General features: G+C 41.9%; 1 protein-coding gene across 4 annotated transcripts in view; it reads left to right on the top strand.

The window, feature by feature from the left end:
- The first annotated feature begins 2,605 nt into the window (after positions 1 to 2,605).
- The window catches only part of LARP1B (La ribonucleoprotein 1B), a 31,509-nt gene continuing 7,440 nt past the window's right edge, over positions 2,606 to 26,674 (top strand). For 2 of the 4 annotated variants that reach the window (XM_069855218.1, XM_069855219.1), the window contains exons 1-11: positions 2,606 to 2,879; positions 11,571 to 11,632; positions 12,668 to 12,727; positions 14,813 to 14,981; positions 16,372 to 16,515; positions 18,305 to 18,448; positions 18,698 to 18,866; positions 22,691 to 22,835; positions 23,042 to 23,216; positions 24,004 to 24,176; positions 24,640 to 25,005. In XM_069855218.1, coding sequence (XP_069711319.1) covers positions 2,627 to 2,879; positions 11,571 to 11,632; positions 12,668 to 12,727; positions 14,813 to 14,981; positions 16,372 to 16,515; positions 18,305 to 18,448; positions 18,698 to 18,866; positions 22,691 to 22,835; positions 23,042 to 23,216; positions 24,004 to 24,176; positions 24,640 to 25,005 — 1,860 coding nt within the window. In that variant the 5' untranslated portion in view covers positions 2,606 to 2,626. The remainder of the gene's footprint in view (positions 2,880 to 11,570; positions 11,633 to 12,667; positions 12,728 to 14,812; positions 14,982 to 16,371; positions 16,516 to 18,304; positions 18,449 to 18,697; positions 18,867 to 22,690; positions 22,836 to 23,041; positions 23,217 to 24,003; positions 24,177 to 24,639; positions 25,006 to 26,674) is intronic. The other 2 variants (XM_069855220.1, XM_069855217.1) reach the window with 2 other exon arrangements.

A 26,674-nucleotide genomic window follows, 5' to 3' on the forward strand; every position in this document is an offset into this window, starting at 1 on the left:
GGTTGGTTGGGCAAGGATGTTTCTTTATCTCGAGCTGTCAGGATCTCTGTCAGCTTGGCTGTAATGATAAGTTATACAGCATTGAAAGGAGGTTCGTGCAGTCCGTAGGCATGCGATTCCTCCTGAAAAACCACTACATGAGTAAAACTCCACTACATTCTGCAATCCTGGAATTCCAGGGTTTCCCTGGTACGCTTGGATGCCTCCACACAGGATAAAACATGAGCTTTAAAAAGTGAAGCAGCTTGTAACAATTGTTACCCTCTTGGATTCTTGGGGTATAAAATAGCGGATTCTTGGGGTATAACATAGCAGCTTCTTTTTCAAATGTGAATGGTGTTGTGCTCTTAAAGGAAGACGCAGGTGGCTTTTCCAAGAAGTCTGACTTGCCCTGCTAAAAAGTAACAAGAGGGATGATACAAAATGGACAAAGATAAGGATGAGTCTTGGGCAACTGTAAAAGCTTTTTATGTAGGCTTCACGCCCAGTGCCTCTGATAAAGTACACAGTAAGCCTCCTGCTACCACAAAGTCAGCTAAACAAGTACAGAAACTTCTCAAGCTGCCGCTGTACTGGTCACTTCTACTGTTTTGGTTTGGTTAGGTTTTTTTGCCCCTCTGCTAGTTACCTCTTCCCTGCTTTGTTGAGGTTCCTGCACTGCAGCGTTCCTGAAGTCCCAGTTAGCTTCTGTATCTGCTTTCTTATCTTCCTAACCCCTGCATAAGAAAAAGAGGAAATGGGAGGTTAATCCCCTTCTTCCCAGTGACTGGGGTGGGGCCTCCATACTTTCATATCACTCTAACCTCTGCATAACTTCTGAGTTCGGAAACCAAATAAAAGATGCAGACGTCGTTTTGAGTGCATAGTGTGACTGATACTCCTGATTCTAGGAAGATAAATGTAAACATATACAGATAGTGGCTTTTTTTTCCCAGTCACAATTATCCACTAGGAATACTTTCATCCATTTCAAATGAATTTGTCACTGCAATATGCAGTTGGTATGTCCTTGGTTAGTAAATCTGTTGCATCCAAAACAGTGGAGTTGGAAAGGAAAGGCTTCAAAGAGTTTGAAGATTTATTTTAATGATTCTACCTTTTTTTCCTTCTTTCTTGGTATAAATTTAAAATGAAGAAAGAATACATGTCACTTCCTGTACAAAAAGTATTTAGAAGCAATAGTATTCTTTTTCTATTTACAAAAAGAGAAATTCCTCACTTATTAACAATGTCTGGAGCTTAAACCCGCAGTTACAGAAAAGTGTGTTAAAGTATCTATGTAGTTTGCCTATAGTGGCATAACAATTGTCATAGATCATAGAATCATAGAATAACCAGGTTGGAAGAAACCCACCGGATCATCGAGTCCAACCATTCCCATCAAACACTAAACCATGCCTCTTAGCACCTCATCCACCCGTGCCTTAAGCACCTCCAGGGAAGGTCAACCACCTCCCTGGGCAGCCTCTGCCAGTGCCCAATGACCCTTTCTGTGAAGATTTTTTTCCTAACGTCCAGCCTAAATCTCCCCTGGCGGAGCTTGAGGCCATTCCCTCTTGTCCTGTCCCTCGTCACTTGGGAGAAGAGGCCAGCACCCTCCTCTCCACAACCTCCTTTCAGGTAGTTGTAGAGAGCAATGAGGTCTCCCGTCAGCCATTTCCTCACTGCTTGGCCCCGAGTGTGTTCTCTGGGGCCTGTGGGATGTTCTCTAGGCTGTGCTGCTGGAGAGTCATTGAGTAGATTGGGTTGGAAGGGACCTCAAAGATCATCCCCCCTCATCATTGAAGGGGCTGGAGAACAGGCCTTACGAGGAGCGGCTGAGAGAGCTGGGGGTGTTTAGCCTGGAGAAGAGGAGGCTGAGGGGAGACCTCATTGCTCTCTACAACTACCTGAAAGGAGGTTGTGGAGAGGAGGGAGCTGGCCTCTTCTCCCAAGTGACGGGGGACAGGATGAGAGGGAATGGCCTCAAGCTCCGCCAGGGGAGGTTCAGGCTGGACATTAGGAAAAAATTTTTCATGGAAAGGGTCATTGGGCACTGGAACAGGCTGCCCAGGGAGGTGGTTGATTCACCTTCCCTGGAGGTGTTTAAGGGATGGGTGGACGAGGTGCTGAGGGGCATGGGTTAGTGTTTGATAGGAGTGTTTGGACTCGATGATCCGGTGGGTCTCTTCCAACCTGGTGATTCTATGATCCAGCTCCGACAACGCCTGCCCTGAGGTCAGAGCGTACGGGAGGCCCCTACAAGCCCCGCCCCCTCCTTCCAACAAGCCCCGCCCCCTGGTCGCAGCAGCGTCGCGTCTCAAAGCCCCGCCCCGCCCGTTAGGCCACGCCCACAAGCCAACTAGTTTCCCATGAGGCCCCGCCCACTTCTCCCCTAAGCCCCGCCCACCATAGCGACCGCGAGAGCCGCTCTCCCGCGAGCCCCGCCCCTTCCTCTCTGAGCCCCGCCCCCCTCCGAGCCCCGCCCCGTCCGGCCCGCCCCTCCCCAGTGCCGCCCCCAGCGCCGCCCCCCGGTCGGTGCGGGCCGAGCGCGGCGGGGCCGGCGGCGCCTCCCGTGCGCTCCGCCGGTGTCTCCGCTTCGCTGCCTCCCGCTGCGGCAGCTGGTGGCGAGGAGCGAGCGCAGGGCATGTCCGCCGCGCAGGTGTCCGAGCGGCGCGGCTGGGGCGCCGGGGGCGACGGCGCGGCGGGGATCGGCCGGTCCCGGCAAGAGGAGGAGGAGGAGGAGGAGCAGCCCCGGCGGCTGGAACGCGGCTCGCCCCGCGGGGAGGAGGAGCCCGGCCGGCGGCCGGCGGCCCCCGAAGCCCCGCCGCCCAAGGAGAACCCGTGGACGAGGCGCAGGGCGGCGGGGGACGCCTCGTCCCCGCCTGAGCGGGACACAGGTGCGGGCGGGACCGGGGCGGGTTGTGCGGCCGCTCGCGGGCTCTGGGGCCTTTATCCCCGCCGGGAGGAGGAGGTGGGACTGCTGGAACGGGTGCAGAGGAGGCCACGGAGATGATATGAGGGCTGGAGCACCTCTGCTGCGGGGACAGGCTGGGAGAGCTGGGGTTGTCCAGCCTGGAGAAGAGAAGGCTCCAGGGAGACCTTAGAGCAGCTTCCAGTGCCTGAAGGGGCTACAGGAAAGCTGGGGAGGGTCTCCTGATAAAGGAGTGCAGGGGGACTGGTTTTAAGCTGAAAGACGGGAGGTTTAGTTCAGCTATTAGGAAGAAAATCTTTCCTGTGAGGGTGTGAGGCGCTGGCACAGGTTGCCTCGAGAAGTCGTGGGTGCCCCGTCCCTGGGGGGATGCCTTCAGGATCCCTCAGCAGCCTTCCAGCGCCTGAAGGGGCTGCAGGAAAGCTGGGGAGGGACTTTTTACAAAGGCAGGGAGTGACAGGATGAAGGGGAATGGCTTTAAATTAGAAGGAGGAAGATTTAAATTAGACTTAAGGAGGAATTTCTTCATGCTGAGGGTGGTGAGGCCCTGGCCTGGATTGCCCAGGGAAGCTGTGGCTGCCCCATCCCTGGAGGTGTTCAAGGCCAGGCTGGATGGGGCCTCGGGCAGCATGATCCAGGGGGAGGTGTCCCTGCCCAGGGCAGGGGGGCTGGAACTGGATGAGCTTTAAGGTCTCTCCCAACCCAAACTGCTCTGTGATTCAGTTCAGAAGTGAACCACGTTCCTTAGCGCTCGCCGGGCTTTTGACACACATGGGTAGAGGGAGGGAAGGGAGCAAGGGGAAGGAGGACGTTGGGGTGAGGAGGGGACACAACCCATGTGCGGGAGCTACTGTGCTCTCTGTGGGTTCCCAGGGTTTGCAGGCGCCTGTTCATGGGCTGGAAAAGGTGAGCTCCACATGGCTCTGGTGCTGGAAACATACTGGTTTTGGTTTGCTTTTCGATTGCTAAATCCCATTTGCTTTAGAGCAGATCTTTTTGTATCCTGAGGCCCTCTGTACACTCCGTTGCTTTTGCTTCCTAGAAGATTTGACCTTCTTGATTCTGTTTGAACATTAACCAAGGCAGTGAGTTAGGGCACGGGCATCCTTCCAATGCATCAAACAATAGGGGAAAAGACCCCAAATATATGATTACAGGCGGAGAGAGCTGGGGTTGCTGAGCCTGGGGAAGAGAAGGCCATGGGGAGAACTTAGAGCAGTTTCCAGTATCTGAAGGGGCTACAGGAAAGCTGGGGAGGGGCTTGTTACACAGGCATAGAGTGTTAAGACAAGCAGGAATGTCTTTAAATTGGAAGGGGGAAGATTTAGGTTAGACATTAGGAAGAAACTCTTCACGCTGACAGTGGTGAGGCCCTGGCCCAGGTTGCCCAGGGAAGCTGGGGCTGCCCCATCCCTGGACGAGTTCAAGGCCAGGTTGGATGGACCTTGGGTAGCCTGATCCAGTGGGAGGTTGGAACTGGATGGGCTCTAAGGTCCCTTCCAATGGAAGCTATTCTATGATTCATCATTGCAGTAACGATAAATAAATATTTCAATGTTAAGGAAAGCAGTCAGTTTTCTTGCTGTCAGGATTCAAACTTCTTATGTGGAAAGATGTGGCACAAGAGTAGCCGTGATGTAATTTTCTGGCCTTTAATCACAGCACGTAAGGAAGAGGCTCCCTGCCGACTAAGCAGGCAGGTGGCTTTGTGAAGTTGGTCATTGAAGACCTGACTTGAAGTTGTCAGGTTTTCTGCGTAGGCTAGCAAAGCTTTTCTAGAAGTTAGCAGCTTCTTGGAGTATTGTTCTTGGCTGTAAGTAAACTGCTGACCTCAAAATATGTATTTCAGCCTGTGTTTCCCGAGAATTTCAATCTCGGCTCTTGCTCCTGAAGGCACCTGACAAACCTTTTTGTGATCTGACAGTTGCTTTTATGCCTGAATGAAGTACGTACTTCCTTCACAAAGAGAAATATGTAATTTATAGTTCCAAGTAGACAGGTCATGCAAGCAGAGGAAAGTTCTCCAGACCGCAAAATCTCTACTCAGCTGAAGATCAAACCTTTTGGCGATGTATATAGTCATCTTTATCATGGCAACTGTTTTGTTTGTGTGTCCTGACGCACGCATAAATACCTATTGATGCATAGCTTCTACAATCAGTCTTGCTGGGCAGCAGCTTGTAGCCTTGTCCCTACATGAAAGGGAACTTGTCACTCATTTGGCTTGCTGTGGCAGTAATTAATAATGGTACATCGGAAGGACAGGGAAAAGCCTTTGGTGCAATAGCACCTCGTGCTTCACCTTCTGCTAAGTTTACTTTTCCACTTAAGATAAAACACAAATAGCTGCTAAGGAGAAGAAAGGAGGCGGTGAGTTCATACGCTGTGCACATTATATGCTTGATTTAATTATTTCGGAGAACTTTAAATTATAGGATGAGAGGAAACGGCCTGAAGTTGCATCAGGGGAGGTTTAGATTGGATATTAAGAGAAATTTCTTTACTGAAAGAGTGGTGAAACATCGGAATAGGCTGCCCAGGGAAGCGGTGGAGTCTCCGTCCCTGGAGGTGTTCAGAAAATGTGCAGACGTGGCACTTGAGGACATGGTTTAGTAGGCATGGTGGTGTTGGGCTGATGGTTGGACTGGATGATCTTAGTGGTCTTTTCCACTCTTAATGATTCTATAATTTTGCTTCTGTGTAAAACTTGTGCTTACCTTTATCAAGTTAATATTAAACCGAGTAGTTGTGCCGGAACATCTTTTCCAGTGGCAAGTGTTTAATTTAGCAAATACGGGAGCGCTGTTCCCGATAATGGCATTGTTGAAGAATACATACCAGGGTGCCTTTTTTAGTTTGGCCACTACCACAAGCACCACGAAGGAGCCACCACTACGTTTGTGTTTGTAAAAGACAAAGCAGCTAATCTTTCCTGGCTCTTTGGAGGAAGGAATTGCCGTGTGCCTCCATCTGCAGCGAGGGATGTATTTTGAAGTAAGTAATTGTACGTTGGCAAAGCAAAATCGGTCACACTAGGCCCTTATGAATGCAGTGCTATGGAAATTAGTCATGTGAAATAATAAGTAGATGAGCAGAAATACTACTGGGATGGAATGTAAAACTATCCGTAAAGAGGATAATAAAACGTAAAAGAATCTCACATCAAAGTAGTGACTGAATCCTGTTCGACTTGTTGATCCTGGCTTAATTTGTTGGAAGTTTCCCGAGACGTGCGTGTATGGTGTGTGTAGTGATAGTTACGCACTCGAAAATTTCACTGTCATCTTTTGACATTCAATTTAGCGTGGTATTAGTTTGTAATAGAGGCAAACCTGACTCTCATTACTGACAGAAAGTGTTAACGTCGCTTGGCGCTGGAAAGAAAAAGGAGATGTAAAAGGCTTAGAATTATTGGTGAAAGAATTTGGTCAAAGTGTTGTTACTGTGACCTGTTATTTTTTTTGTCTCTGATATATTAGTAGGTTTTAATTGTGTTATAGTAATGTAAACGTACTTGAACTTCTCGTGCTGTGTTTCTTCCCGCAGTTCATTGTTTCTGACTGAGCCCTTTATTAAACTTCACTTTTAAACAGAATAATTTCAGACTTATTCAGCTACTTTTACTTCCGAACCTGCGTTTAACTTGTGGGGAAAGACTTGTAGTGATGTGAAACTGCTAGTGGAATTAATAGGCTTCTTTCTAATCCCAGGGATCATGAACAGAGGGAGTTAGCTCTAGCACAGGCTGTCAGATGATGACAGGTACTTCTGCCGAGTGTCTTCCTCCCCTTGCCCAGCCAATATGTTGCCTTAAGACTTCAGTTCAAATTGAAGCTCTGTGAGTAAGAGGAGAGGAATGGTTGCAAGAAGTTGTCCTATATAATCTTGTAAGTAATTTTTCACAAGGAAACAAGATAAGATTTTTCAATTTTGAGCAAACAAGATGTGTCTATGGAAACTGCAGAACAGCCCAGCATTAGTTTTGTCTTCCTTGCCTTTCCTCAGAGTCGTTTGCCCTCCGCTGCCCCTCAGAGCTGGGCTCTCACAGAAGAGGCCAGTTACCCTTCCTCTGTATTTGCCCAGAATGGAGTTTTATTGGAATAGTTTTATTGCAAAAGTTCTCCCGTCTCTTCATTTGATGAGACCTAAAGTGCTACCCCCTTTGTAAGCTTGCAAAAGGGAATCTGAACGCCAAGTTAATGTGATCTATGCCGCTGATGTGGGTCTCTAATGAATCATTAGATAATTATTTGAAAAATAGGCCATATGAAAATATTCAAGAAGGCAAAATACCTGGGCTGCTTAAGGGGTTGGAGTGAGTTTACTTCCTAGTGTGCTTGAATGATGCAGTTAATTAAAATAACTGCACACTTCAGGCTTTTATATTGTGCTCAGTTTGTCTTTCTTCATCGCGTTTATCACTGGGCATCAAAGGGTATCTGGCTGATATTTTGGTAGCAGAACCAGTTCACTGTAGTGCTGGCGTAGAAATTAATTTGCTTTAGTCTATTAGCAAACAGGTTGTAAAAATGCAGTTTAGTGAAGGTACAGTGTGCTACTAGGAATAGCAAGATTTTGATTAATCAGTGATCTGATTATCAGACTTTTTTGGTGCATGTAAGGCAGATATCATCGCTCGTCCTTATGAATTCACCGAGTGTTTGAATAGCAGCATTGATAATTCTTAAAATCTTTTTTAAGAAGGTACCACACTGACAATTACATCAACCCTGAAGGGATTCAAAACATTATGGTTGCAAGCCTGCTGTCTGTATTTTAGTTTTAACAGCATACATAGCTTTGTATGGCGGGGGTTGGTTTGTTTGCTTTCAAACTGGAGAGCTGTTAGGAGGGAGGAATCCATCCTGCTGCCTGGAGTCTCGGGCATGGTCCTGGCTTGCTGCACTCCAGCACACGCTCCCTTCAGAGCGTGAAAGCTTCAGGAGAAATTGAGTCGCAGGTTGCAGCTTTCTGTGAAGAAGCTGAGAAAAAAGAAAATTAGATGAGACGTGAAATGGAAGGGAAATAATTAGTAAAATGATTAATTGATCGTATTGGGGGTCTTTTTCATCTATTGCTTCTTGTATTGAAAAACTGGTTTTGAATGTAAATAGGTGGAAGGATGCAGGTGTCATAACTCACTGCCTTGATTAATGTTCAAATAGTGTGAAGAAGGTCAGTCTAATATAGTTCTGCTATAAAATGTCAGAACTGTTGTAGGAAAGCGTGTTAACATAATTACTGGGTTTTGGTTTTTTTATTTCCCAGAGTTTTGGATCTAAATGCATGCTCTAGATTTAAATTATCCTGTACTCCAAGGGATTATTTTGTCAAATTTGCAATACTTCCACATTTATTTGTTAAAGCAGTAGATTTAAATAGATTTGCCATGTTTAAAATTGGATTATACTGTGAAGATGCAAACTGAAATGTACTGAAAGGAGTTGTTGTACCAGTCCAACAAGCACGTTCTGCTGAATTTCTGAAGAGCTGTTCTGCTGCTGATTTCAGCTGCCTCCTGAAGCACTTCTGGTGTTCATGCCGTGATGTTCCTTCACTGAAGGAAAAACACATGGAAATGCACTTGGAAATACACATCCAAGTAAAAAAAAAACTTTGAATATTGTCTAGAAATCCCTACAGCATAAACTGCATTTGTATCAAAACTAGAATGTGTTCCACCTTTTATTAGTAGACATTGCTTTCAGAAGAAATTCGTGGTGTTGTCCCTCCCCTCAGAAAAATCACTTGCTGACAAGTTACTTGCAGAACTTCAAACCATCCATTCTGAAATACTACTACTAGAAACATGACTTTTCTTCTAACTGGTGGTACTTTGGTGATAGATCCTTTATGTCCAAACTTTGCTCTCTTAATTTTTGCACAGCATCCAGCATGATTTTCATTTTCTATTGCCGTTGTCCCAGAGGATCGTTGCTGCTTTAGTGGTTCCAAAATCCACCTTCCAACAACTCTGTGGAGTTGCTTTCGGGTAGGAAAGTACGAAGCGTGGTGAGATCTCAGGCTTTTGAATTCACAAAGGGCATCATCAACTAGACGCTGCGTTGCCTAATGTTAATTTTCTTTTCATTTAGTGTGCAAATGCATCTTCCAAGTCTTGGATTACTGCATACAGATAAGAGAGGTTCCTTAAAACGAGTTGGGTCTCATTCTGCTCGATTCAGATAGTCTTTCCTGCTACCTGGGATAATATCCCATGACTAAGATAGTGCAGCGACTTGGAGTCTTTTGTTCTTGAATCCCTTGCTACGCCCTGGTGACACACAGAGTAGAAGTTCTGGCAGAGCGGTCCTTCAGCAGCAATTTAAGTAAAAGTGCTGTGAGATGGAAAAAGGGCTTCAGTGAGGTAATTGGTGTGTGTTTACAGGCTACTGGAGGACAAATGCTTTGGGCAGGCAGTTTACTTGTACGGATAATTGGCAGGTTTGTTGGAGAAAATTACAAATTTGTTTGCTGCTCCACCTCTACAGCTGTTTGTCTTGTTTTGTAAAGGGCAATTAGTTTACCAGTGAGTGACAAGTAAAAATTAGGATTGCACACACGCCGTGTGTTTCTGAAAGCTCCCCTTCTAAAGTCAGTTGAGGCTGAATAACAAGAAAGAGGCAGGTTTGTGTTTGTTTTTTTTTGGGGGGGGTGGGGAAGAGTGTTTTGTCTTTGTTTTAAAAAGCAGATCTGTAGGAGAGGGGAAAAAAACCCTACTGGTAAATGGTGCGGTAAAAAGTAAAAGCCTGGTTAGGATTCACTAAATTCACGTATTGTGATGTGTGAGTTGTATGTGGCAGTGTTGCTACAACTAAGAGTGGAATATGGAGTATCCATTAGTTTATAGTTCTAACGTTCACAGTTTATTCCAGGAAGCAGACAGAGAGGCTTTTTGGAGCCGCTTGGGCAGGAGGGTGGAGTTCCCAGTGTGAAGCTGCGATAAGCAAGATTAGTCACTGGATGTGAAAGAGATAAGGGGTGAAGAGGTGATGTTATCCCTGTGTGAAATAATAATCCACTAGTGATTTCAGTCATGTTTGGTGTTTCAAGCTTGTCTTGTAGTAAAATACTGAATAAGAAGTTTCAAGCAAAGGTTGTGACCACTTCTCTATAGGAAAATACACACTGGGAGAACAGAACTGGGGCTTCACAGGAGAAGAGATGGTTTCCTCTGTCTCAATTATAATCCCCAAGAAAAGCTGCCTGATGCTAATGGGGTTTCCCCCCTGAATTCCCAACACAAAAAGAAGAACACAATTGAGATGGGCAGGAAAAACTGCAGAGTGAAAAAATTGGCTTCATAGAATGGCTTTGGTGGGAAAGGACCTTAAGATCATCCAGTTTTAGCCTCCCTGCCATTGGCAGGGACACCTCTCACCGGACCAGGCTGCTCAAAGCCTCATTGAACCTGGCCTTGAACGCCTCCAGGGATGGGGCAGCCACAGCTTCCCTGGGCAGCCTGGACCAGTGCCTCACCACCCTCACAGAAAAAAATTTCTTTCTAATAGCTGATATAAATCTCTCCTCTTTCAGCTTAAAAAAGCATTCCCCCTCATCCTATCCTTGCACTCCCTGATCAAGAGTCCCTCCCCAGCTTTCCTGTAGCTCCCTTTTAAATACTGGAAGGTGCTCTAAGCTCTCCCAGAGCCTTCTCTTCTCCAGGCTGAACAACCCCAGCCCTCTCAGCCTGTCCCCATAGCAGAGGTGCTCCAGCCCTTGGATCATCTCTGTGGCCTCCTCTGGATTCACTCCAACAGATCCATGTCCTTCCATTGCTGTGTTTGTGTACAGAAGGGAGATTGCACTGTAGTAACTTTAAATAGACTTATTTTTTTTCAATATAGCTTATTGATCTTAGATCGTTAGGCCCAGTACTACTGACATGTGTGAGGAAGAGAGCTATTTCTAAGCATTATATTAATTCTTGGCAAATATTACTGGTAGAAGTATAACCGTCTCTTCTCAGGGGACCAAGTTTTATTTTAAACTTAATGTCTTGACTCAGGACAGTTCTGAAAATGTGTGTGTGTCAGCTTTGTTGCAGATGCTCATATTTATCAGAAATGTATCCATTGTGGAATTTGGGAATTAAAATGTATGAGTCTTAATGTAGTTTTAATAGTAATTTTTTCTTTTCACCTTCTATTTTAATGTTTCCTCATCACTTCAGTTTGCTTATGAGCAATATGGCTATTTTTATTTAGCATTTGAGTAATTGCTTATAAAAGGAAATTACTAGGAATTTCTGAATATGTAATTGCTTCAATTTTTTCCATACTTGCGTAATGATAGATTTCATAAATTATTTCTTCTAAATACAGCTTCTAATCAGATAATTTTTATGTGCTTGAGGGGCTCATTTTCTTTGCTAATTCTTAGGTTAAAAAAACAGTATTTTGAGACAGTTTTGACCTTATAGCTGAGCACATACTTAAATACTACGTTATACAGTATCCTGTGCACCTGTTTTCAGGATTATTTACACTCAATGGCATGTATCATTGGTTAGTTTATGGACATGTTCATTGACTTTGATACCAAGGCCTCAGAAAAACTTCATTGTAGTAAGATAGAGAGATAAACACAATTGTTTATCCTTATTCCTTGAAAGTGCAGTCCAACTCTTCACCTGAAAATATTTTTTCTTACTTTTCAGAGCTACAAAATTCCACTCAAGTTATAAAAGCAGTGAAACCCAGGACAAGGAAATGCAGCAAGGTTTGTATTTGTCAGGACATTTATCTATGAGTTACTGGACTGATTGTGTTAGAAGTCCCTGTTAATCTAACCTGCTAATCTAAACTGGCATTAACTCAGCTGATAATATGAATTTCAAAGGAGTATTTCTGGCTTTAAATATTCAATATGGTAAATAACTGATGTTACTAAAACAAAAAGTTAGCAAGGTATTTTGAGGTTACAGCCAGAGCGTTACATACTGTCTTGGTAATGGTTGATTCTGAAGACAAAGAAGAGTAAAAAAAGGAAGGGAAATTTAAAAATTAGAAGGAATGCTAAAATGATGTATAGATGAGGGATAAAGAAAGGCACTTTTGTTTAAAAAAGCAATGGGGTTATATAAAAATGTGAAGAGCCTGCAAAGAAACAACAACACTTGAGCACGAGTGATGCTGGATTGGTTTTAGAAATCTTTTTTGCATATTGTGTGATGCGTGATATGGGCTGTGATAAAGTTATCTTTATCACAACAGGAGGTACTGAATCCTTTTATTGAGAAATTAACTTTCTAAAGTTTTATACAGTCCCCCTTTTTAGGTTGAATAATAACCTGTGCTCAAGGATCTTCCAAAAGCTATAAGACAGTAGATACCTTTAGCTCACATAGAAATTCACATATAAGACAAGATTTAATCTTGCAATTACATGTGCCCAGAAGTCATAAGCCCTCTTAGTTTGTTTTATAATATAATATAAAATATTTTCCTTGCTTGTTAAGTCTTTTGGCTGTGCATGCTTAAAATATTGTCCACAAAGGCATTCTTTAGACAGTTACATGAGTTACAAGCTAAGGTGTGTTGCACCTCGACTTGCATGTAACCGCAACGAATCATTGTTTCCACAATTGATCGTATTCTGTTTTCAAAAGTTGTACTTCTCAGTTTTTAAAACCTGCTGCTTCCAGTGGTTCTGCTCAAAGGGGCAGTCTGGCCATCTGAGACGTGTCTGACATCTTCCATGTATTAAAACCCACTAAATTTAGGAAGTAGGATAAACTGCTTGTCATCTTTGCAGGGAGGTGACTTTGGTGACATCGCAAACTGGCCAACACCGAGTGAAACAGCAAACAACGAAGTAAGTATCTTTTCTTATCTTCAGTATTGTTGTCATCCTCTGTCAGTGACCAGCTGGAGAGCATGGAGACCTGTAGGGCCTGGAGGGCAGTGTATTGATTTATAAGAATATACACATACAATGTTTTCTGTCTGAAATGGTCTGCTTTAGGAATACTTATAAAAATATTTTTTTGTTTTAATGGATGGTCTCAGTCGTTGCATAGCTTTTAATTAACCTTGTACAGACTTATGTATGCAAGAGTTTTAGTACACAAATTCGTGTAGTGTCTTTTAAACCAAATACCACCTAGTTTGTGTTTGATCTGAATTGAGAGATTGAAGGGGAAGGCTTTGCATTCAAGTTATTTATGGCACAGTGCTACAGTATTTACTGTATGTACGCCAGCAGTTTCAAAGTTGTCTCCACAGCGTAGGAGTATTCTTTCTGTTTGGCAGATATAGCTGTGAAACTTAATTTTGCAGGTAGGTGTTATATCCAAACAGAGAACACTTTGAGTTGGAAGGGCCCTTCAGAGGTCATCTAGTCCAGCCCCTTGCAATAAGCAGTGACATCTTCAACTGGATCAGGTTGCTCAGAGCCCTTTGCAATCTGACTTCGAGTGTTTCCACGGCATCCACCACCTCTTGGGGCAACCTGTGCCAGTGTTTCACCACCCTCATTGTAAAAAATTTCTTCCTTATATATGGTCTAAATCTACCTTCTTTTACTTTAGATCCGTTACCCCTTGTTCTGTCTCTACAGGCCCTGTTAAAAAGTTTGTCCCCATGTTTCTTACAAGCCCCCTTTAACTATTGGATGGGCTTACTAAGGTCTCCCCAGAGCCTTCTCTTCTCCAGACTGAACAACCCCAACTCTTTGGGCGTTTCTTCACGGGAGAGGCGTTCCATTCTTCTGACCGTTTTTGTGGCCCTCCTCTAGACCTGTTCCAAAGATCCATGTCCTTCCTGTGCTGAGGACTCCAGAGCTGAATACACAGGGCGCCAGGTGGGATCTCAGCAGAGCAGAGGGGCAGGATCTCCTCTCTTGTCCTGCTGGCCACACTTCTTTTGATGCTGCCCAGGATAAGGTTGGCCTGGCCTACAAGTGCACACTGCTGGATCATATCCAGCTTTCCATCCACCTCGGATGGGCAGGGCTGTTCTCAATCCCTTCACCCCTCAGCCTGAACTGATACCAGGGAGGAACGAAACTTTCCACTATTCACTAAAACACTGTTAGTTTTGCCTTCCTTGAAACCCGTTCTGTGAGGTTTCTAAGAAATGATGATTTGCAGGATGCACTGCTCGGAGGCACGCAGTTCCCAGTAAATGCCATATTTTAATGTGGGAAAAACCAACTCTGCAATCATACACCTCCACATCCTCTGATCTGTAGTTTGTGTTCTGATTGAGTGTAACAGAATTGTCGGAGTTAAGACCTATAGCTCCTTATAGTTCACATGAACACTTGGCATTTTGTTGAGATTGTAGAGCATCACGGGAATTTCTGATTTACCATGCTGTAAGGAGAGCTTTTTATAAAGATAATCAGTCTGAGCAGCAGGTACTGATGAGTAATACTTCTTTCCAAGAAAATACACATGACTTCTGAGGTATAAAGCAGGGTTGTGTGCACTCCACTGTTCTACATCTTTGGTTAAAATACAAACTTCCTTATTCTAAAATTTTTTTATATGGTCTTGCCAAATTAGCAGAGAATAGAACTATTTAAAATGAGAATTTACAAAACAACACTGTTCTCAAAACTCACCCTACTGAAGAGGTTGAGAAAAAGTAATAATGAAGGAGTTTTAACAGGTAAAGGAAATTTATACCTTTTGCTGTTGGCAGCTATAGAGTCAGAATGGTTTGAGTTCAAAGGGACCTTAAAGCCCATCCAGTTCCACCCCCACCAGGCACGTCCCACCAGATCAGGCTGCCCAAGGCCCCATCCAACCTGGCCTTGAACACCTCCAGGGATGGAGCAGCCACAGCTTCCCTGGGCAACCTGGGCCAGTGCTTCACCACCTTCAGCTTGAAGAAATTCCTCCTTATGTCCTTGCATTCCTGTATTGCCAGAAATAATTACTGGTATCTCTTGCAGTGTAAGAGTGTAAGTCACAGTAAGAAGCCAGCAAATAGAAGAGAAAAGGAGGAGAAATCTGATCAAAAAAGCAATAATGGAATCAAAGACAACCCGGAGGCAAAGGCAGATGGTCCAGGAGATAACATTAGCGAAGATGAAGCTCAAACGAATAACCAAAGGAAAAAAGGTCAGTCTGGTCACTATGTATAATACAAAAAGTCACCATTGATACAGTTACATTAATTCCAGTTGAATGACCTGATGAAACTTTATGTGCTTTTGCATTTTCTAGGTGATAAGGGGATATATTGCTTTCATCTAGGAAGCTTAAAACAGGTTTCCTTTCTCATATTTTCGAGGTTTCTGGTTAGTTTCTGGGGAAAAAGCAGCTTGTTATCCTGCTGATGATCTGTGGAGCTCTAAGAATTTCTGGACAATTCTAGCATGGCTGAATAAACAATTACTGTCTCATGTCTTTATTTCCCTAAATAAATCACACAATGTTAATTTAACTTCATACATACATGTGTTACTGTGTATAGCAACACTTAATTTTGATGTTATACTGCTAGCTTACACCTTGAAGCAATCACTTGAAAACTAAACCAGGTTATTAATTTCCTTTTGATCCAGTCTGTTACATTAAAACTAGGAAGCAAACCTCTATCTTCCTTTGGTCATTAACTGGAGTAGGCTGGAGAAACAGCCTGAGAGAGTTTTAAGCCATTGCTGGTCCAGCTGCTTTTTTCATGCTTCCCTGCTGGTATTGCTTCAGATATCACAGACCTTTGTTGTTCCCATTTGTTAATCTGCTTAAGTATATGTTTAAAAACAAATCCTTTATTGCTTTTAATGTTTCCAGTCTAAATGGAAATCTAAACCAAAGCATTCCAGGTACAACCTCTGTCTTTTCCCAGTATGGATAATGCATCTTCATATATTTACTTATATTTCTTGACTACAGAGGCATGAAGTCCATGATAGAAATCAAGTATAGAACAGTAAATATTATCATTAAATTAATGGTTAGTGAATATTTTAGGCCAGCCTGCTACAGGATACAGCTTTGCTAATAATTTTTTATGCACACAAATGAACTTGATCAGAATATCTCAGGATAAAAATACAGTATCACAGCTGAATTCTCCTGAAAATGGTTATTGTTTGTGATTGAAATCTTTAGTTGTTAACTTGATATGTTATTTTTTTACCTTTAAGCTTCATATGCAAGTTGTGAAATTATATAGTAAGGAATTTGCTGCGTGTATTTAACGCTTATGTAGCTATAAATTCTTGGTGATAGAACTTACTTCTAAAAATTAATTAAATAAAAAAGCTCCCCTTCATTTCAGATGTTTGAAACTTAGATAAGATTACCTTTCAGTTTGAGAAACTTGTGTTTACTGCATTTATGATTGTTTAGTCATACTTCAAATCTTAGCATTTCAATGTTAAACTTCTCTAGGTTTTTAAACTTTGAAATGAACTGTTTGTAGTTCTACAGGAAGAAATCTATAGAATCTGAATGTGAAGCTTCAAGTAGTGCTATAATTAAGGTAATATATTAACTTTTCAAGGTAACAAGCAGAAATGGGTGCCACTTCACTTGGATGATATAAGGTCGGATAGTCAAGAAAGACCAGGCTCTCGAAGTAGCTCAAGATTTCTGCTGGAATCAAACAAGTTAATACCTTATAACAACAGACGGAATGAGACAAGAAGTAAGTAGTTTTCAGACTCTGGGTCTTTCTGTTTGTGGCAAATAAAACATAGTACCACGAGAGTAAGACTTAGATAGCCAGTTCCTGTTGAAACTTGACTGTACCTGCCCTAAGTAAAACCTGATATTAGTATTTGCCAATAAGCAATAAAAAAAATAAACAAATGTACTGTAGTTTAGCAGATTTTAAGTTGGAAAGTTTTATTGAAAAGCTTACTGTCAGATTACTTTTTTACCCAGTTCACAAGTTGATCAGAGTTGTAATATCTTGGTTGCTGATTCTGCTGGATAACTGAGTTTGGGAACAGTCTATCTTTACAGTATGTGGCTGACTCGGGGCATATATTTTTCTCTTCATGGCTCCCTACGGAGTCTTGGGCAACAGCTTTATGATACAGGAAGCTTGGAAACAGTCTCATAAGGTGGCTGCTCTGTCCTGCTCTGTTGCTATTCCCGCAGCTTGTTGCTTCCAGAGCAGTTGGTTGTGGGGCCTATACTTTGAACTCTGCTTTGACAATTCTACTGATGTTGCTTTTTCCTTTAAGTTGGACCAATTCCCTCAGTTCCTGAACCTATTTCTCAGCCTGGCCATGCAAACAGTGGTGCTAGAGCCACAGAGGAAGCAATGCACCACAGTTGGTACTGCTTTTAGTCCTCAAGTGTTCCGAATACAGCTTGTCAGATGGCAGAAATCTTAGGCTAAGTGTAACTCTGGTTTATCTTATTTGCATTTAAGTTTTAAAATCACAATATACCTTAAAAATTGAAATGTTTGCTTGTTATAAGAAGTGCTGGATGCTACTGAGACAGGATTTGTTTATGAAACCATTTTAGGAACATGGATGTAAGGGTTTGATCTGGATGTCTGAGGGATGTGCAGGAGCAGGGGGAGGATTTTTACTAGTGTGCCACTTCCTTCAGCAATTATTCCGCATGGACAAATGACCAGAAACTCAAGGCAAGGCTGTAGTGATTCTAGACCAGTTTTAGTGAGAGAACATAAAACACCTTTTGTTGTTCAGAAGCACTGACTGTTTAAGTAAAATACTTGTTTCAGGCATAAATACAACGCTGTCTCATGAAGGTGTTATATGTAGGACTTTCATCTGTGTTGGAGCCATGTGGACTCTGAGTGTAGAAATTGAATTGATTGGGAGAAATAGTTCAAATAATGCCCAACACGTTTGGGACCACTAAGGTTGAAGGTAGGAAGTGCGAAGGCTAAGGTCCAAATTTCAAATGAGACACACGCGGATTATGATATTCGTAAATTTAGACTCTTATTCCACAGGAGGAGACTGGACTATCATGCTTGGAAGGAGAATTGCGTGATCATTCCTTCCCATCCCAATCCAATCATAAATATTGCTGTCTCTGAGCTGGCACCAGTGCTCAGTCACTTCGAAAGCATTTGAGACTGGCTGCCAGTCAAGCCTTTTTACTCTTCATTATTGCTAACAGCTTCTGCCTGACTTGCCTTTAGTCCTGGCTGGGCAAACCTCACTGCTTCAGCCTTGCAGCTTTCAGATCTGACCTTCTGCTTCAGCCAGTGTGACTGAGTCAGTGGATCGCCTGGGTGCAGGCTGAGAATTCTGCTACAACAGACTTCGGTACTAATCGTGTATTCCACACTATCCTTTCCTTCAGCCTTTCTGAGCATCCAGAAAACAGAGAGAGATACTTTTCAGTACAAAGTTTTATGGTTAATATCTAAGAATAGTTCAGAGACTACTTAATTATACTGTGATATTTAGTAATTATTACAAATATTATGCTTTTTTCTCTTAAAGATTGGCGTCGTGATAGAGAAAAGAGAGATGACCATGATGAAGTGTGCAGCGTGAGAAGTGAGGGTGGCAGTGTTCGAGGATACTCCAGAGGCAGAGGAAGAGGTAGAGGCAGAGGAAGAGGACGAGGCAGAGGAAACCCTAGAAGTATGCCGAGTAGTAAATGCTTAGGAAAAAAAATAAAATTTTATTTATAATGTTGTAATTTGCACATTAAGTAAGAGTTGTCTCAAAAAACTTATCCTGTAACTTAATGTAATTAAGTAGCTTGAGTCTTTAAAATCAGATGCTGAAAGCCAACAGTAAAATAGCAGCGCATGTCATGCCTTAAAATTTTTGTGTGCTGGGCTTAATATTTTTCATCATCGTTCTTTTATGTTTTCCTTTATTTTGAAGTGAACTTTGAATATTCAGTGGATTATCAAGAACTGTACGGGGAAGGAACTGACCAAGTATTTCAGCCTGAGCTTAATGCCAGTGTGATGTATTACTATGGTGATGGAACAGGAGTGCAGATGTATTCTGTGGATGAATCACTTCTCAAAGAATATATAAAACATCAAATGTAAGTAGATTGTTTAACCTACAGATATTTTTTGAGATCTAGTTTAGATGAAATAACTCAGTCCAAACAGTGTTTAATCTTTGCTACCCACGTCAAAATGGAGATTAAGGCATTTCAATTTAACTTTTTGATTTGACCATTACCAGTATCGATTTGAATTTAATCACTAGTGGGGTGGAAAAACTTGAGTGATGGGGAGGAATTTTAAGGAAGCTGTTCTGCATCTTGTGCTGTAGTCTGGCTCTAACTCGTATACCTGTGCTATTTATGGTACATAGCCCTCTTTTTATGTTGTCATGTAATTGAGATTTGGATGTCTCTGAGCTTGTGGTTTTGAGTACTGTTGGTCTGTTTGCCTATAACACTCTTCTTGGGTGATGTAGCGAGAAGTTTTCCTTATTTGCTCTATATTTCACTTTTAGAAGTCTTGTTAGTTTGATGTTTTCAGGGTGTTTCACCCAAAACATTTAACCGAAAGAGAGTAGTTTTGCAATGATACTTGATTGATCAATAATCTGAAATGTTTACTTTCTCATGTACACCATTAGGCAATGGGAAACCATCTGGAAGACTGATTATCACCAGGAGGCAAGTCAAAAAGGGCCTTGAAACCACTAGTTCATTTTAAAGAGACAGTTTCCACCACTGGCAGATATTTCATCTTCTGTACTTGCAACGGCATTTCTCTGTGATGCCTTTGTGGTGGTTTTTGATTGCCCTTGTTATTCCATAAAGCAACTTGCTTATTTTATTCTTGCTTCTTTTGTTACAGTTGACGCAAAAAGGAAGAAAAAAGCCTCTTTAAGGGCAGAAAGTATCTGACATGTGGCTATCAACTTCAAAACTTCTATTGCAGTCTTTTTTGTTACTCTTGCTGCCAGGCCCCTATGAGACCTGACAGTGGACATGTCCCCCCCGTGTCAGGATAATCGGCCTGCACTGTCCTCAGACAAGTGAGGGAGGAGCACAGACACTCCACTGTTGGCCAGATTTCTGGGCATGCAGTGTAGAATCCAGACCTTCTAAGGTAGGACATGATGATGTCCCCCTCTGCTGAGAAAAATGTCAGTTACAGCATTGGTCGCATCTGACTTCTGGTTATATTTGTATTTTATTTTAGCAATGAGAGGGTGGCAGGTGTCAATAGAAGACTTGGCATGGCTGGCAAACCAGAGCCATTGGTTGCTTGTCTGATATAAACTCCTAAGGCAGTTTGATTATGGAGTTTGCTTTTTGTGAGAGAGAGGGAGGTTTTGAAGCAGGTTTAGAACATAACTTCAGTATTTTTATGCTCCTTAAAAAGGAAAAAAATGGTTTTGTTACCTATTCACATCCTTTATCACATCAAAAATGATGAGAAACAGATTTTATTCATCAGTTACCAGTTGTCAGCTTCTAGGTGGGGATGGTTTTGTCTGCCTTTCATAATTCAGTTATAAAATATTGAAGTGAATATGCCAGAGAAGGAAGTACATGTGCAATAAAACTACACGGTATGGATAGGTCTCAGAGCTCCTTATGGAGTCCAAGATAGATTGGGATATGTTAGAGAACTGGGAATTCTAGTGTACTGATGAATTTTAAAACAGTTTACATGCTTAATAGGGGAAGAAAAGTATTAGGACAGTCAGAAATACACTGCTCTTTGGCAGTTTATGCTTGCCCCAAGAACCAGCTTGATGTATAAGAGCGAGTTATATTTGTATTACCTACAAAATTACCTGAAGTCATGTATGCTCCCTCTCTGGAGGTGTTCAAGGCCAGGTTGGATGAGCAACCTGATCCAGTAGGAGGTGTCCCTGCCTATGGCAGGGGGTTGGAACTGGATTATCTTTAAGGTCTCTTCCAACCCAACCCATTCTATGGTTCTTAGCAACTCCTCCACCTGTGCAACATACGGTAGAACTCTATTTTAAGTCTTCTTTCTTTAAAAAATAAAGAAAGAAGAAAGTTCAGATATGTATCCAAGTCTGCATCAATTCAAGAATAAGCAAGAGGATTCTGAGGAAAATAAAAAAGAAAAGGAAAGCTGAAGGGTGTGTGTGTTTAGGTTTCTCCCTCTACTTGAAGCCAACTTGTGGTTTGTCTTCATTTATTATTAATGGTCTTTCACATTCCTTTTTCTAGAGTGATGAACATCAAGTGAGGCAGTTTGAGTCACGTTCAATCATTGTCCATTTCTGCTTGTGGAATTTTTAACTAGGTGAACCTATATCTTACCTTTACTGTATGACTGTAAAGGTAACATTAGTAAAATGTTGGTATATGGCTTTTGTCCTTGCTTATCTTCTAGATGGGAAGGGGAAAAGAAATGTAGCAGTTCAGAACAGTAAAGAGGATGAAAGAAAACCCTCTCTTTGTGCACAGTTGCTCACTGATCAGTTTATTTAGCTCTGAGTAAGAGCTTAATTCTCTGAAAACCTTACTCTCTTCTCCATTTGCTCCGATTTAATGGCAATGTTTTCATTTGTTGTATGTCGTATTGTCCAACTTCGAGACTTTGTATTCATTCTGTCTTGGAGCTGAGTGTTTCATATAGAGAGCTTTTGCTTTAGCTACCCAAAAAATTAGTGGAAGAAATGGTATGGAGCTTCTCCTTGGGTCAATGATGGCATTGATGTCCTCTCCTCTTGGTAACTTTGGCCTCGATCCCAACTTCAGTGGAGATACTTAGCATGTTATACTTTGTTGAGATTAGAATTAACTTTATTTGCATCTGCATGTGGGTGTTTTTTCTCAGCATTTTAATGTCCTCTTGTTTTATTTTTGCACTACCTCTACTTTTGTGTCAGAATTTTAGTTACTCTCCATTAAGTATTTCACTCCCTACATTTTCCTGAACCTGATGAGGAGGAGTATTCCTTGGATGCCATATGCAAAATCTTGCTGTGAGGTGTGAACTCTGTGAGAGGCCTAAATTTTAGTTGTCATGATTAAATTAGGTTTTTTCCCATTCTCTTCCATAGGATGTTTTCTCATGTCCTTGCTTTGTGTGACAGATCATGATTTGAATTCCTTGCTTTTCCTCTTCACTAAGTATAAAACACCTTGATACCCAGATCATCTCATAGAGCAGCTTCATTGTTTAAGAAGATTTGTCTTTCTGCTGTTTCTTTGTTGCTCGTCTCTCTTGTTGTGTGGTATTGTCAGATTCCTGAAATGGTCTGTGTCCTTCTCTTTATCCACTAAACATCATCTCTTCCTTTAGACTTTACCATCCTCCATGAACTGTTGTGCTTTTTGGGACAGTTTCATGACGGATACAACATTACTGGTTTTGTTTTCTCATCTTCTCACGAGCATGCTTGAAGTAATTATTCAGAGTTACATAGATGTGCCTCATCACTCAGATAGGATACATAAACCTTCTAATGTGCTGGAAACTGGAAAAGAAACAGTTCAGGATGAAGTTGTGCTGACACTGCTGTACAGGAAATAACTGCCTGTAAGCAGTAGTTGTCCTCTGTATGGAGGCTAAGACAATGTTGTTTCCTTCTGTTCATGTAAGTAATAAGGGAGGGGATGGATGAAATTAAAACTGAGCATAGCTTTGCCTCATGCAGTTCACACACGCAAAGCTAACAAGGTTTTGATGTATTACCCCTGCATGCTGTATTGGATCATAAGTCTGTCTTAACATGTAGAGCGTGCGTGCTGTTCTGTGAGTCTGGCTTATTGTGATACGCCTGTTGGAAGAACAAGTTTGTTGACTGCAAACTGTGCTTTGTTTTTAGTGGAAGACTTTAACGAGGAATCTCTAAGTTGCTATTTTAGGGTTTTCTTTAACCTGTAATAGGCTCATCTTTGTGTGTTTGTTTCTGCAGTGAGTATTATTTCAGCACAGAAAATTTGGAAAGGGACTTCTTTCTGAGGAGAAAGATGGACCAACAAGGGTTTCTGCCCATTTCATTGATTGCAAGCTTCCGTCGGATGCAAGCGCTGACTACAAATGCTGCTCTCATTTTGGAGGTAAAAGAAGTCAGAAGTAGAAAGTTGCTTGGTTAATTTTGTACTCCCTTTTAGAGTTATCGCTGTGAAGTTAGTAAAGGTTTCTGTTTGCAATGACAAGGATTTTATGAAGAGGCCTTAAATGGCAAAGCTTGCGTATTCTTCTCTTTTTTTTAGATGGTGCTGGATGTGTAAAGTTTTAAAGTTGTTACGTGCTTGTCACACAGGCCCTAAAGGACAGTACAGAAGTTGAAACTGTGGATCAGAGGATAAGAAAAAGGGTCAATCCAGAAAAGTGGCCAATTCCAGGTCCTCCTTCATGCAGTCTGCCACCGACTGACTTTTCCCAGCTCATCGATTGTCCAGAATTCATACCAGGCCAAACTTTCGGCTCACATACTGGTAAAGGATTTATTTTATAGAAACAGAAGTTTAGGATTACCCATCTAGCTTAGGTAGTTGGCCTCTTGATACTGATTTCATAATAGAAAGCTGTACATTTGGCAGCGGTTTATGCAGCCGATATGCCTGTCAACCCTGTGGTTTCCAAATCACGTGGCTGGCATGGCTGATGTAAAGTAGATAAAAATGTCTCTCCCATGTTCCGGCTGTTGCCATTCTCCAGAATATAATATGATGGATTAGAATGCTTTAGTGTTAGTCGAAGTGGTAATAGTAATCTTAAATTAGTGATAAAATCTGCTTTATTTCGGTAGCAGCTGAAAGTTAACTCTTTATTTGGTGGATTCTAGTTATGGTTGAGGATCTCATTCACATAATTAATACGGAGATGGCTTTGTTTGCTGACAATCCTTGGCAAAGAAGTCTTGTACTGAAATGTTGGCTGGAATTAAATGAAGATTGAGTTAGGCACCAATCCACAGAGCTAGTGTGGAGGAAACATGTCCCTAATGAAGCTGCTCTTGTTTTCTGAATAACAAGACATCATTTCTCTCAGACTGTTAGAAACTCTTCTTGTAAATAGGTTGCTAGAATCAATCTTTCCCTAGAATGTTGAGGGGGAAAAAATCCATCTCCTAAAAATGAGAAGAAATTCTGCTGATTGGTGCTATGTTTAACCAGAGGGGTAAAAAAATGGTAGCTGCAATTAAAGACTAGTGAAATGATTAAAGAAAACCCCAACAACACAACCCACAACAGGAACTGACCTACTGTTTTCCACTGCTAGAGTCTGCCCCAAGTTCTCCAAGAATGAGAAGCCCGCTGAGTCCAAAGGAAAACACTGAAACAGGAAATTTTCCACCAATGTCTAAAGGACTGTCTACAAGTTTGCCTGATTTGGACTCTGAACCTTGGATGGAAGTAAAGAAGAGGCATCGTGCGTCCGCAGTCAAACTAAAGGTAAAATCAACCCCCTTTAATTTATGTTTAAACAAACAGAAACCCTGTCAACTTTCGGGTTATATTGTAAAACAGGATTTTTCATGTCTTATTGCATTATCAAGTATCGCATGCATTACAGTTACGGTGCATGCTTCTAGCTCTACTAGACCTATAATAGCCAAGTGCATTTAAAATCCTGATCCAAAGCTCACAAAAATTAAAAGAAATACTATGCTTATTTTTCTGCTGAGGGACAGTTGTACTTGTTAATTAGTGAAAAATATATTATGTAAATTGAGAATTGTTCTAAAAGCTTATGGCAGTATTATTTAGAGCAGTAATTTACGCAATAAACATCTGAAAGTGGCTGTAATGTTTCTGCTTCTCACACATTTCTTTATTGAAAATGTTACGTTTGTCTCCCATTTGGATAATCGGTAACCCAATTCAACTATAAAATGCATCACCTTTTCCAACACAGGAAAGTGTTCCCAATCAAACATCAGACCAACAACAGCCACCCCCACCTCCAGCGGAACAAGAACAAGAAGAACTTGATTTTTTGTTTGATGAAGAGATGGAACAAATTCAAGGTCGGAAGAATAAATTTAGTGATTGGTCAGACAGCGATTCAGATTATGAAATCGATGATCAGGACGTGAACAAGATTTTGATTGTAACGCAGACACCACCATATATGAGAAAGCATCCTGGTGGAGATCGCACTGGCAACCACGTATGCCGGGCAAAAATTACATCTGAACTTGCTAAAGTTATTAATGATGGTTTATACTATTACGAACAGGATTTGTGGATGGAGCAGAGTGAAAATGACACTACGATGAAGGTAACTATCTTCATTTTTGGCCTGAAAACTGTGCATGTCCAAACGGTTCCAAAATTAATGACGTAGGTGTGAAGGGGGACACTGTTTTGAAAGAAAAGTGACAGCAGCTGAATTCATGGGGCTGTTGAGTTCTCTTTAGTTTGATAGTTTTGTAAATGGTTGAAAGCAAGCCCAGCAATTTTTTCTTGTCACCAATTTGACCAAAACTGTTGAATAAATATTTTTTAGAGCTATTCTTATTGTTTTGGAGATGCTTCAGCTTTTCCAGTGTGTTCTTGTTCTATTAATAGCTTCTCTCATAACATCTGCAAACCCCTATCCATGGGGGCACGTTTCTGGGGTGAGATAATAAGAGAGGAAGGCAATACAGTTGTTCTCAAGTAGGTTTCTGTTATGGCTGTGTTTGTAAGAGAAGAAGATAATACTGTCATTTTGAAGTAGGTTTCTATTAGAGTTCTCTTTGCCTCGTAGCATGTTGGAATGACAGCTCTGTGAGCAAGTGAAGCTTTGGATTGCACACCTGACTTTAGGAAATAAAAGGGCTTCTATAATAGCCTGTACGTAGAGTCCTGTCCTCGAGGCTTTCAAAACTTTTGCAAGTAGATTTGTCAGCTTTGTCATTATTATTTTTTTAATTATTAATTTTTAAATATACCGAGCAACTGTAAAATTACAGCTGAGTTGAACTCCAGGGCTGCGTAGGCAGAAGTTGATGTGGCAAAGTGCTGTCCTGTCACTTAGCGCTCTTGTTTTATTAAGAAACCCCTTGGTTTGTGAGTGAGCCCAGCGAGTGGTGTGTCTGCAGGCAGTCCCACCATATCACTAGCAGATAGGATGTGTACAGAAATACTGAGTTATCTAAACACTAAGCAGTGAGGGGAAGGAGCTTTATCTGTGCGTAAGGACAAAGGTGGGTTGAGGGGGAGGGGAAAGTAGCTTAAAGGACAAATGGAGTATGTGGGTACAAAAAAGAGCTGACAAAGATAGACAGGAAGGTTGAGAATAAGAGCAAGGAACGAGGGTAGAACTCAAAATATGGAGTTTTTACTGCAAAAGAAATGGACCACAAAAACCACCAAGCTGGAAAAGAACACTGAAAAGTAGCACACAGCAAGAGAAAACATTTTCTTTTTTGTTGTTGTTACCTTCTGGACAATGATTTAAACAAGATTCGTCAATGGAGTGTGAACACACATACCGTGTCCCACCCCACCTTCAGCTGAGGGAGGGCATGAGTGATTCCAGATGCTACCACACATCTTGGAAAATCCTGTCCTTTTGCAGTTTAAGCTACCAATTGAAAAAAAAAAAACCCAAACCAAAACAAAAAACCAACTATCCATTTCTTTAAATGTAGTCTGAGGAAGGGAGCATGACCTCTTCTGCTCCTGTAAATTATTAGGATGGTTTGGGGCTTGGTGAAGGGCAGGATTTCAATCATTTCTGTTTCTTTTTTGACTGAAAATTCACATGTCGATGGCCTTAGCTGCCTCCACTTCCACATTCATTGGCATAACTTTCTTTTCGCTAGTGCAGCGTGAGCTGCATTAGGTTCACAGCAATTTTTATACAATATGGGCTGGAGACTCCTTCAGTCTTAATTAAAACCTGCACTGGCTGCATAGGGGTGGTTGTGTGTCAGTTCTGGCTTCCTTATTTTTTCTTGTAT

Source organism: Phaenicophaeus curvirostris, chromosome 4 (genome assembly GCF_032191515.1).
Source record: "Phaenicophaeus curvirostris isolate KB17595 chromosome 4, BPBGC_Pcur_1.0, whole genome shotgun sequence".
NCBI lineage: Eukaryota > Metazoa > Chordata > Aves > Cuculiformes > Cuculidae > Phaenicophaeus > Phaenicophaeus curvirostris.